The sequence below is a fragment of the Girardinichthys multiradiatus genome, chromosome 11 (assembly GCF_021462225.1).
Source record: "Girardinichthys multiradiatus isolate DD_20200921_A chromosome 11, DD_fGirMul_XY1, whole genome shotgun sequence".
NCBI lineage: Eukaryota > Metazoa > Chordata > Actinopteri > Cyprinodontiformes > Goodeidae > Girardinichthys > Girardinichthys multiradiatus.
In genome coordinates, this window is record NC_061804.1 from 16,407,527 (window position 1) to 16,421,013 (window position 13,487).

Below are 13,487 nucleotides of genomic sequence, written 5' to 3' on the forward strand. Positions count from 1 at the left end.
CACTTTATATGTTCCGCTCTCAATATGTGTTTCACAGAGGTAGATCATTGGTGGTGCACTGCCTCCAACCTGCACTTCCCATGTAAAAAAAAAATCACTTCTCTGTAAATAAGCACCCAACACAAACACGATGGTTTGAAGGCCCATAAAATAACACTTGCATAAACTGTTATGATGTCTTTGAAACTGTAGTTGTTTTAGACTGCATAAGTCCACTTTGGTCTCAGGCCCTTTCAGACCATCCTTCAACTATTAGGACTAGTTGGATTTATAGTAAATGAAGATGCCAAGAAGGCTATCTTCTGCATGTTAAATATTATCTACTTATAACCTTTCAGCAGAACTGCATTAAAGAATATGTGAGCGATCCTTTTACTGCTTCTTTAACTGTGTAGTGCAAAAACAACACAACAGTCAAGTATATTTAACAATATATATTTCCATTGTCAATGTACATTCCATTTCAACATAAGCTTTCTTCACAAACAAAAAGTTGGCATCTAAATAAATACTATATAAAATAGAACTTCAAAATAAATATATCTATAAAGGGAACCTTTTATGAGATTTTTTTTCTTTTTGTAAAATCTAAACAAACAAACCAACAAAAAAAGCACATATCTCGTTTCTTAATCCCCAACAATGTTATTGGAAAGGTACAAAGGAATGGGGTAGCAACTGTATTATAGTTTTCCTTTTGTTTATGTAAAAAAAAAAAAAAAATTAGGCGGCATCGGTGTGTAAAACTGAAAATAAACTTTAGACCTAAATTTCACCATAGTTGTTGCTGATTTCTTTTTCACACCTTGAACAGGCCATTGAGTGCATAATAAAAAAAAAAGATCTACAGAGAAAGGCAGCAATTGTTGAAAGGAAAAAGGTCCAACTGGTGATAAAGATCAGCACAACTCTCGAGAAAAACAAAGATGAGAAGGGCGTAAAAAACGGCAAGAAAGCAAGCAGGCTGAGTGTCAGACGTGTCTGTATCTCCCATCTCTGTGGTATCACAAGTTTATGAACAGCAGCTGTGTTTGTCAATCAAGGCAGGCCAGGGGTGTTTGCTGGAATATTTCTCATGGAAGAAAGTAAGGAAGAAATGCATTAATGAGAAAAGGAGCAGGAAACGGGTTGATCAGGGCAGACTGTGGGTGCAGTGTGGATTCAATGAGTCCACAGTCTTTAGGACTCAGAGAGGGAATTAGCTTAGCCTCTCGACTGCTAATGAGCCATGGATAGCATAATCAGCAGGAGATTTTTTTTCTACTTCTTTATTATTGCCGGGCACTCTTTTCCAAATCAAGTGCAATTGGTATAAAGTCATTTTGTTTCTCAAACCCTCCTTCTGCTGCACTCCTTTTTCTTGAAAACATCTTATTCTTACCCTTAAAATATATATCTAATATAGTTTGTACTGAATTGTAGTTATAATGTACCATGCAATCTTTCGAGGACATTTAAGTCTCTTCTAAAGAACACAAATGTTTTGAAACTATTTACAGCAAATAACATTTCACCTGCATAGCTCTACTACTAAATATATTGTCAAAACATTTGTGATTTTTACTGCCCCACCATCACCCAGCCACACATTCACTCTCTGTTTTGGCACCTTTCTCTCCGACTAAATTGCTTGATTTTTAGAAATCCTGCCTCGTACATTCAATACCAAGGACCATGTGTATTTTTTTTTCCTCTTTGCTTTTTTTCTCTATGTTATTAGCTTTGTGCAACAAGACGAATACAAGTATCAGCAAAGTTAGGTACCCCAGTGGAAGACAAGGGTCCAACTTCAAAGAGAGCAGTGAGTTAAGGAGCTAGAAAGCCAATATGCCTTAGTGCCCAACAGAAACAGCCACCTGTATTTAAAGCAGTTCACCTTTAACAACCAGCCGCCGTCAACTATGTGGCAAGAGGGCATAACAACTGTGGTCACTCAGACTGTGAAAACATGCTACTGTGTAATAGCTTCCTTTGGCAAATTCCTAAGAACATCATGCAAGTCACAAAAATAGACTTTAAGAGTAAAAGAGACTGTTTCACACAAGCAACTATGCAGCATACTGATTTGACTTTCATGAAGACACTGATGTGCGTAGAGGTGGATGGGTGTGGGTGGAGTAAATGCAGTGAAGGCCAAAGTAATACAAGATTGCTGAGGTTGTTGTTAATACTGTGCTTTAGTATATCCTTTAAGGGGGGTCCTAAAAACAAAGTTGTGCAAGTGGCAGGTTTGATTTTGACAAAGGCTGATTGGATACAAACACAGCAAGAACTTTTTCTAAGCCTTTCGTTCTCACCTTTACCTTCACCTGCATTCCTTTCCCTTCTAAAAAAAAAGTTTTATGGCCCATTTGCCTCTCACTTAGCTTACTCGTTTTAAATTATTCACTATTGCCTCTTTCGCCCCTAAGTGTTTTCTTTGCTTTTTTTGTGCAAAGAGGAAGAAGACCAGACTCTAATAGGCAACTTTAAAATTTAACATGCAGTAGGCCAAGTTCAAGAGGAGATTATTGTAGAACAATCCCTGAGAAGGTTGGTTGTACGTTTTTGTTTTCCTTTTAAATCTTTTTTTACACTTTTATCTACCACAAATCCACTTCTAGCACTGTGGTTAACCATTAGACTAGAGCATGCAGATCGTGACATGCATTACATCTGAGGTGGAGCAGTGAACAGCATTCAAAATATTTCAAAGGGTCTAAGCTTTACCAGCCAAAAAAAAAAAAAAAAACTGTAAATTGATTATATCTCACTTGTAGCACACAAAAAGGGTCAAAGAAATATGGAAAATTACAGTTATATTAAGTCAATAAGGGTTGTTTTCAGAGATCCCCCTGTTCAAATAAGAATCTAGAGATAAAATATTACCAAGCTAGCATCTTCTAGCATAACTGCAAAATTAAAAGAGGGTGAACATCGTTGTATTGAGAGGAAGTGGTCCCTTGTAACGGCCCACCATAAAAGCCACAGTATTCTCCAGTTAACCACTTGCTTTCCTATTTGACACTGGCCTGTGCTTTTCTAGATGGCTGGGATTGAATACCTTTTGCAAACTGAGGATCAGCAACCAGTTTCTCTTTACTTAGAATTACAAAAATTATCTGAAAAATATTAGGCAGCAGAGAGGTACAATGACTTTGTGCCTTCAGCCATTTTCTGCAAAACCCAAACGTAAGGCCATGCAATCTAGTCTTTTATTCTCGTCGCCCATACAGAACGTAAAAACAAATCTTTCACAGAACCTTTTAGCTGTTCCTACTAACCAACTCCTCAAATGGCCCGTTTTAATCATACACACTATCAAACATAGGTCAAGAAACCATTTAAGTACCGTTGTTTTAATAGTCATCTTCCAGCAGATAAATATGGTTGTTTAATGGGGTAGTGTTGGATTGTCCAGTCTATAGTAACCTAACAAATGAGATTCTGTCCATTTTCTCGCAAGGCCACAGGCAGATACTTTGGTCCACTATCATGACCCCTGCGGCTGCTTTTCGGTCCCAACTTCTGTTTCCACACCTCCCTTTTTACTAACAGGGATGCTCACGGCAGCCTGCGAGTTCTTGCAGCGACAGCCAGGCCTGCTCACATTGTCATAACACTTCTGTCCCAGCTTGGCCAGTCCCACAGCTGGTAGGTAGCAGATTAGGCATGGCAAGACCACAGAGAGGGCGGTCATAAAGGACCAGCGTGCACAGCAGTTGGCCTGCGAACACGAGCAGGGCTTGTCGGCGCAGGAGCCTTCGTCGTCCTCATCCTCGGTGCAGTGGTAGAAGATCCCTTTGACCAGGCACATGCAGGTGGCCGTGCATCTACCAGGCTCTGAGCCGAGCACAGGCACTCCTGGTTGCAGACCCAACAGGAGGGTAAGGTTCGGGGGAGCGTGCACTCAGTGCATCGACACTTCCCGCAGTGCTCGCAGACAAACAGGTGCTTCTTTTCGGTTGGAGAGGAAGGGATAAGAACCAGTCCTTGCTGAACCCCAGTGGAGCAAATCCCTCCAGCAGGAACCTTTGCAGACTTGAGGTCAAGCGATTTTGAGGAAGAGGAGCAGGAGGAAGCAGAGGAAGAGGAGGTCAGGACTTTAGATTCAGAGGAAGAGAAACAGCCAGGAGTTCGGGTTGTGATTGTGTTAATGGGGCCATTGTGATGTTTTGAGTTTGGATGGTGGTCCACTGTCGGAGTGGGTGCTGCATGGTCCAACAGCCGCTGATCAGAAGAGGTACTACTGCTGCTGCTAATAGAACTGGGCCTGCCGCTGAAGGAAATCCAGGGATGGGTGGTGTTGTCCTGGTGAGGGTGAGGCTCGCATCTGGCCAGCTGATGGAGCTGATGTTGGTGATTGTGATGATGATTATGGTTGGCACCAAGGAAGGCCTCCTGATTCTGACCAAGCCAGGTGATTCTTCGGTTTGCAGACTTCTGGCTCAGAGGCTGCTGAGCCACAACAACTGGACTGTCGATATAGTCATTCTCCACATGCGATGACTTTATCTGGTCAATGGGGTAAATGGTGAGAGGGTGCTGAAGACGTCCGTAGGGCACTCGGCTGTCCAGCAGGGGCTGGGATATGAGAGAAGAGGACACTCCGGGAATGTGGTGGGGAACCCTGGACTCCATGTGTCGGATGGTGCCTCGCACGTCTTCACTCTAAAGCAGCATTTAGCAATACTGCAAATACAGATACAGGAGATACAGTTAAAACAAGCAACAATGGCTGCCCTGACACCATTTAGTAAAACTGAAACTTATGAGAAACAGATTCTGAGTATTTTATACAAAAGGTGATGTTATGTTTCAAATGTGCGAAGATAAAAGTTGGATTCAACAGAATAATATGTCTGATGGTTATGCTCTTCAATGCAACCTCTGTTGGGCTTGTTGAAATTCTAATTAGCTTTTGTATGTAAAACAGTAAAATTTGTCTTTAATGTAGGCTGTAAAGTAAAATCTTATACCTTTGTGCAACTTTCATGCACTCATTGGTGTCTAGAATCAGTAGTTTCTAAATCACCCCTAGATTTCATCTAAAAGTGACATATCTCATACATGTTGTAATTTATTTACTTAGAGCATAACAGTTGGAGGTAGAAAAATTCTCCAGGTCTTATATTCTATACAATTATCTGGCTGTTCGGCGTGCAACCCGTGGTGATTGTTTGACTGAGCACCAACAGGATCTTTAGTTTGAACCTTCTCTATTCTAACTTTGACATTAGAACAATAGAAGTTGGACTCTTGTCCTCTCCCTTACAAAATAGCAGAGCTCTACAGAGCAGGCCTTGCATGCAAAAGACTCAAAGATGCAAAACAAGGCAGAGGGGGAATTAGAAACTTGCCAGAGAAGCAGAACTGAAGGCAAGAAATTAGGTAGTGTAAACCAGTTTATCGGTAAATCCTTGAACTTTTATAATGTAGCCTCTGATGTCATTCTTTAACTTGTTTTAGCACAAATTACAAGCATGAATCCGAATCAGACAAAATGATCAGTCTTGCAATTTTTGAATGGGGCTGATTTTATGAACCTGCAGGTGTCTTGTGAATGGAAGCTGCTGTGCTGCAGGGAGAGTAGCAGGGATGAATCAGAGTGCTCCAGTTGTGCTCAGTAAAATCGGCTGCATCCATTTCCTCAATAAGTTCTCCACGTCAGGTAGATCCCGAAAGAAAACTGATTGGAATAGAAATAGAGCAAGTGCAAACAGTATTTGCACTAACCCGCATCTCTGCTGCGTGCTTTTATTTCAGTCACATATTTGGCACACTAACCTGCTGATTTTATACGAATATGTGAGTTACTTCACACTGCTGTGTTGCTGATATACCCCCAGATCATGTTATTCTCCCTCCTCTAAGGGGACTGAAAAAAAAAGCCTGGCTGGTTGTGAAACCTGTTGCGAAATTGCTGGCACAGGCGCAAACGCTTGTGATCGTCAAAAATCTAGACCATTATGAGCTCCTGGCCGGAACTATGCGTGTGCAAGTGCGCGCGTTTGTGTGCGTGTGTGTGTGTCGCTCCCTTGGAAATGTGAATAGACTGAGTCATAAAACCGGAGGCGGCCGCTAGATATACTCAGAGTGCTTATATTTCACTGGAAATAATCATTATTTGGTCTTTTCTACATTTTATATATATATATATATATATATATATATATATATATATATATATAAGGGGACAGCGTTTTGAAAATTGCAGAACACTGTGACACAAAACGCACATATCCGAAGCAACGGTGAACGTTGCAATTCCAAATTATTATTAAAATTAAATATTTATTAGAAAATCTGAGGTGTAAAATGAAAAGGAGTTGAGAAAGATAATAAAAAATCGCCTGACATAAGCGACGTGATGTTCTCTGCAGAGCGAGAAGGACAAACGTAACTGAGCTCGAAATGAAGCCTCGTTTTTATACACAGTAAGCGAAAATGTAGCAAATTTAAAAGACGTCATAATCGCAATAGATGCAGAAGTGCACATCTGCACCTTATCCCTCTCCCTATCTCGCTCTCAGTCGCTCTCTCTCTCGCCTTATTCTCGCGTTTGCTCCGAAAACCGGTGGTTAAATATTGACTTTAAAATGCAAACACGGGGTCTGAGGAGTCAGTTTCTTGCAAAAAGACATCACTGAGTAGAGCGACGTCGCGCCTATAACCCACGTACGATCAGACAGACTGAGGTGGTTGTCAGAGCAATGGAAATGAAACAAGCCACTCTGAGCAGTGGCTGGCTCATGACTTCTAAACTTGTTACCAAGAAAAGATCACTTACCGTGGGTTTCAGGACGCAATTCTCATCTCTTCGTTACGCTCGAAGTCTGCGTGCGGGTCTCGCTATAGTCCACTCGGGGGGTCTGGAGTGGTGCGTTAAGTATTTCCAAAGACGTTAGGTCCAAGAGGAAAGACGAGCGGCTCTTCCAGCGATATTCTCTCCGTTCGCTTGGTGCATTAAAAAGGCGACTGCGGTCGAGGACGCAGAGCTGTGGATATAATGTTGCAACCACCAAGGGGGAGGGAAGTGAGTTTTTATGAATGGGAGGGAAGAAGAGAGGAAAAAGGGGGACGGCGCTGCGCAGATGCCTCCGTTTTTTTTTTTCTGAATGGGAGGGAAGATCGAGTCGGGGAGGGCTTGAAATGCGGAGGTTACATTTTTATGAATGGGGAGGACACCGAATTGCATTGCGCACGCGCGCCGCCCGGATTTTTATGAATGGGAAGAAATAACGAATGAGGCGCGTGTGTGTGTTTGTGCACTGGGAGAAATGGCGGGTGGGGGCTTTTTTCACAACGGCAATGTCAGGCCTGATTTACCTAAAGGGTCCACTTTCAAATTAATCATCATGCTAAAAACGTAAAATTGGGATGAATCCAATAATATTTAATTTATTGTCAGCAGGTAATTTTTATTGCATTTATGTCTAAGTTGAGATAAAAAGTCATTATTGTGCCCTGAATATCTGAATCAATAAAGGCCCGTTTATTACGTGCAAAACAGAGGACCTTTAAAAGTGGCGGTTCATTTTTAAGACAAGGATGTCAAGATGCCAGAGGCCACATGGCTAAACTGGATTAGCCCGAATAATAGCCGCTCCCCTCATGTGTTCCTGTTCTATCTAAAGCCATTTATTGCGAGCAAGGACGTGTCCTTCCTTCCTCTGCAACAATGTGAGGTATGACTATACAGCTTCCACCGTGGTGTAAAAAAAAAAAAAAACAGGCAGTGGTGGGGGGAGTGCATGCGTGAGCGTGTATGTGTGCGTGCGTGAAACGCAAACCAGCATGAGAGCAGCCAGGATTCACAAAAGGACAGGATGTTGTTGATTTGTACCGAAACCACACGAAGGAAATGAGTGCGAATTTCCTTTCTCTCTGTGACATAGTGTGTGTGTGTGTTCCCCATAACCCCTCCCCACCCCATCTCCCACTCAGCTTGGGGCTTTTAACCAGTCAAAGGTTAACAGTTGCCCCATTATCCGTTTGCACGCATCACCATGGCAGCCACTACACCTCCAAATTGGGAATATTGTTTTTGAACAAAGCCGGAGAGAAACTAAGAGAAGAAAAAAGGGAGGAATTAAATTTGTTCTAGTTTGAGATTGGATGGAATGGCAGTTTAAAGTCAATTAATGTTAGCTGCAATTAATCCCAATAAACATCTTTGTTTATATGGCATGCAGTGTCTTTTTAGTAACTCTTACTAATTATCTATGAAGCTATAAAGCACTCACCCACAAAAACCTATAAATAATAATAAAAAAAGACATACAAAAAAATCCAGATTAGGTCAATTTTATTAAATTAATGTACATCACTACTTGTGCCTCTTTTTGATACCAATAAATTAATATAAAACACTGAAGTATGCTCCAGTATAATTAAGTTTATTTTCCCAAATATATTTATCTACATTTGACAATTTTTTTTTTCCATTATAAAATTCATGAGAAACATATTACTTGGAACTTTTTCACACGTTGTCTCATTACATCAACCACCATCAATACTGTATGTTTTGCTGGGGTTGGGTGCAATAGACCCACACAAATCACTGCTTTATTGCAAAGTGGGAGGAAAGTTATACTTGGTTTTCACTACTTTAAAGAAAAATCAAAAAAGGGTGACATGCATAACTAATAAAGCCATCCCGAGTGAATAGGTTGTACAAACACATTCCGCTGCGATTACAGCTGCAGGTCATCTGGGCTATGTCTCTACTGGCTTTGTACATCTAGAGAATGAAACATGGCTTATGATGAGTCAGACTAGAAGAATAACATATTTTGAAGTGTTGTCACATATTCTAAATTGGATTTAGGTCTAGACTGTGGGCCATTCCATTGTGGCTCTGGCTGCCAATCTAGTGTCACTGTCACAATGGAAGGTGAACCTCCACCCACGTCTAAAATTTGTTTCAGAAAACAAGTTTTCTTTCACCCTGAAGAAGAAAAACAGCCCAGAAGCATGATGCTGGGGATGATGTGCACAGGGTGATGTGTAGTGTAAGTTTTCCTTTGCACTTAACGCTTTGGATGTTGGCCAGGAGTTTTAGTCTTGCAACTTAATGCACCTCATTCCAAATGATTTCGGGGTATCAGAATAAAAAGAGCTAAATACATGTATCGACACCACAGTTTTAAGGTTTCCAGTTATGTGTTTCTTTGTGTTAGTCTATCACATAAAATATAAATAATTGTATAAATAATTTTTTTTACAAGTATTGGAGTAACTAACATTTTGAATAACACATGTTTTGCTGGTTAGACAAGTATCAATATATTTACAAAAATGTTTTACAATATGCTTGTATTAAATAGGTAGATTGGGATGAGTGTGACTTGGTCTGCAAGTTACAATGACCTTAGCATTTGTGTGACTCTTTATGTTAAGCCAGCTTGTCCAATTTGCTCAGAGTAAATTGTTTATCAGTATGTATAAGATCAGTCAACTGAAAATACAATGAGTTAGAGGTACAAAACTCGACAAACTATCCGAAAGCTTAGAAAACAAAATGAGAGAATAAAATAGTTAAAAAAGAAGCAAAAGATTTAAAAATTTTAAACATAAAACAACTTACACAATCAGAATTAGACATCAAAGCAAAAACTGTACATGATGAAGAAAACAAAGAAATTCATAGAATTACACATTTCAGTAATCATATCCAAACCAAAGAACATTACATATCACTATATGTGTGTCGGTTTTAGAAATGCTTTTAGCCTGCTGAGTTTTCTAAAATAATGTGCTTTTTTTGTTGTTGTTGCATTTCTGCAGGAATTCAGAGTTTTTAAAGGCCAAACAGCTACATTTGGATTGTCAGTCTTTGTTCTTGTTTATGTACAAGCTATTGCCAGTACTGGAGCACAGATAGCTACTACAAGAAGTTAGAAAAGTAGCGGATGGAGACTTTCATGAGCTATTACTGCTAAAATGTGGGATATTTTATGATAGGTTGATACATTTTCCTTAGAGCAACCACATAGACAGAGTTTATGTGGTTTGTTTAGTTGTTGTCAGTTATGGTGTTGTTGAGGATGTAGCTCTAATTTATGTGGCTTATAATCTGTATTGTCTTAGTATTGTGAATCATAGTACATTCGCCATAAAAAAAAACCCCATTTGAAACCAACAGGCTCTGGGGCTGAACTGCTAATAGTGAACAAATCTTTAACAACCAACAACAAAAAATATCTCAAAGATGCACGGTCAGAAAACAGAACTTTCCTACAATAGCAAACAAGACCCCTATCAGTTTTTCTCTTCACATTTCTATCTCCATCTTTCTTTCTGTCTCCTGACACTGATGTACAGAGATGCACAAAGATGTACTGTGGATACTTTTGGATTTTCTTCCGCAGCTGTGTGGCTCTCAGGCACGGCCAAACTGAAGTGCTTGTTGAATTGTAGTTCTCTCAGCGGTGTGATCAGCCGGGATGACACACACTTTAGGAAAGGTCCAGCTCTCTCTCCCTCTCTCTGGAGTCCTCCCTCCCAGCTTCACTCCCAGCCACATCTGCTGGCTACTGCTGTGAGGCCCCGATTATAATGAACAGACCCATCTGGCTCCAAAACAGTTTGAGGAATTAACCAATAAATATTTTTTCTTCCATCTAACTAAATAAATTTAACAAAATCTTAAGGGTTTACAAAAATATTTAAAAACAGCTTTCCAATTCTAACAGAAAACTATTATTTTAGGGTAACTCTTTCTTCGTAGGTTTTAGAAGATGCCTAATCTACAAATATCTTAAACTAACTGTAAAATCTATATACTAGATTTGGTATCTGTTTGTACTTGTCTGTCTTTTATTTCTTTACTCTTTCAAACATCTAAAAACCTGAAAAAAGCTGATAACGGTTCTGTCTGCGTGTTCTTAGTCATGCGAGTGTGAGCACAGGGTGAAAATGTAAATTACAGTGACAGCTCCACAGAGTTTAATCAAAAGCTTCCTTTTGCAGGTAAAGCCATCAGTCATCCTCCTCCCTTGACGCTTCACAATACACATTTCTTACTAATTAACAATTGTGTAGGACGCTTGCGGTGCCACAGCTTGTTTTTCTTTTTAATTTAGTGCTGTTAAAATACATCTCACAGCTGGTCAACAAGTCTGTGTGCCTCCTCATCCTTCCTGATATAAAACTTAAGAAAAATCAAAACTGTAACACCAAACCTTGGGTAAAAAGGTGTATGTACAAAGCTGAATTTGTGGAACAGTATTGACAAAGATTTCAAAAGTTAAGATAGATTATGGCTTGTATGCTTTATTATGTCTGTGTGTGTGTGTGTCTGTCTGTCTGTCTGTCTGTCTGTCTGAGTGTGTGTCTGATATCTGAAGATCGATATATATATAATACACATGATATAAGTTGTTTTGTGTATGTTTGAAATAAAAATTTAACTCATTCATAATCATTTGATTGTCTCAGAATTTAATTAGATACGGGCTATTTAGTAGGGCAACTGGTAGCACTGGATTTAGGTAAGGTCCTGAGCTCGAATCCCAGCCTGGGGTCTTTCTGTATGAAATTTGCATGTTCTCCCTGTGAATGTGTAGGTTTCTCCAGCTACTCCTGCTTCCTCACGCAGTGCAAAAAAAAAAAAAAATGAGTTGGGTTAATTGTTCTCATTTTTTAAAAGTTTTTCTCTGGCCTTTGGGTGCTTTTTCACTCATTTCTATTCAGAAATTGATCATTTTTAAGTAAATATTTCTTGTTATTTTTTTCACACTGACCTGTGAATCACTCAGGCATAAACAGGCTTATAAATTCAGGGAATAACCTAGTGTTGGGTCTGTGAAACAAAAATTGGTCACAATCGCCATAACAAGCATAATATTTTAGTAGGAGTTGATTCAGCTTTCCTCAGATTTTGTTGGCATCTGGTTCAAACAGAGCCCACCCACTGGTTAATACTCAAAAATGTATATTTTTCCAGTATATGGTAATTAAGACACAATATGTATGTTTGCTCTTGTTACATTTTTTTCCTTCCTTAAAGACACAGGAGCAACTTTCTGTTTCCAAAGGAGGAAAGAGGCTTAAAGTAAAAGACATATACAGATTATTTGGTTATGAAACTCATAATAATGTCTGCTGGAGTTAAAAAATAAGTCACAGATCAACACAGTTTGTAGTTTTTACTTTCATTTGATAGGGCTGTGTAGGTATGTTAGAATAAAAACCATATCAGCAGTGTCCATCATCAGCCTCAAGCCCAACGGTAACAGAATAAACAAATTAAATTAGTTTAATCTCCAAGAACTCTCAAAATGAGCAAGCTGAGAGGTCTATTGTAAGAAAAAAAAACTTTAGTGAGCCTACATTGAGAGGCAGATCTTGACCATGATACCAGTTAGCGCAACTCTTCAAATATTGACTTCCTTCCTCGCTGCCTGCCTGGTCAGGAGGTGTGTTTGTGTGCTTTGGAGCCAACAGAAATGTGTGGTGAGAGACAGAGGAAGAGAGGGTGAGGAGGGGGGCATGAGTGTGGATGTGACCACATCCATCAAAATAAAGAGTTTTGATGATTTTGGCCTGCCCTTATTGCACCATAATAGGTTACATTAGATCTAATTGAATTAGTAAAAAAAAAAAATCTGTAAAAGAAAAAAAACACAAAAAAACGCCGGCCAGAGGAATTTTACAACAGGTTGTTTGGTAACAGTGTCTCAATCAAAATTGAGTGCTTATAAAAAAGCACTGAAAACTGCCTTAAAGACTTTCACATTTTTAAAAGATCCTTTTAATTTCCTTTATCTGAAATCTTATTTTCCTTTTTTCTTGTGCAGTTAGTATTAGCACCATACCAAGATATTTTGTCAGTCCAGTTTATCTCCTAATCCATTTAGATTTGATAAATACACCACACATGTGAATACATCTTAGTATACATTTTTGAAAAGTCCATAATTTCCAAAGAGGCAAAGGTTTAACCTCTCCAACAGCTGTTATAATAGAGTTTTTAGTTTCTTCAGAGGCAGTTTTAAGTAAAAAACCCTCTGGTTGTAGAAATATTTTTTAATCGAATCATTGGATCTGATTGGGTGGGTCTAATAGCTTTGCTTAAACATTAATCATTTTCTATGTCAAAGAAAAGTATAAGGAATTAGGTTTTTGCGGCTCTGATTCTACTCAAATACTGAGCTCCTCAGCAGCAGTCTGTCCATTTCAGCTGTGAAAAATCCAAACAGGCTGCATGATAATATGAAAACAAATTTTAATTGTAATGTTATTGCTGGATAATGTAATGTCTATCTCGGTTGTGATTAACCCACAGTTTCCTCACTTTCCCTTCTATATTGTCATCATGGTTTCCCCACAGCTATTCATGAGCTTTAGCCAACAAATTCTACATCAGGTAGAATCAACTGAAATGAAAGTCCTTTTTTATACTATATGTATATTTCTTATAACATAGTCTTTGTATGCAGAGCGTAAATTCATCGGACTTGGAATATTGTGATTTTGAACACATTGGCAAACAACTCGAA

At 39.2% G+C, this 13,487-nt stretch overlaps 1 protein-coding gene across 1 annotated transcript; it reads right to left on the reverse strand.

Moving 5' to 3' along the window:
• Positions 1-419: 419 nt before the first annotated feature.
• Positions 420-7,008, reverse strand: spry4 (sprouty homolog 4 (Drosophila)). The gene is given in 3 exon segments (XM_047380001.1): positions 420-3,808; positions 3,811-4,671; positions 6,770-7,008. Coding segments are annotated over 2 exon segments (1,146 nt in total). The 5' UTR covers positions 4,621-4,671; positions 6,770-7,008; the 3' UTR covers positions 420-3,472.
• Between the last annotated feature and the right edge of the window lie 6,479 nt (positions 7,009-13,487).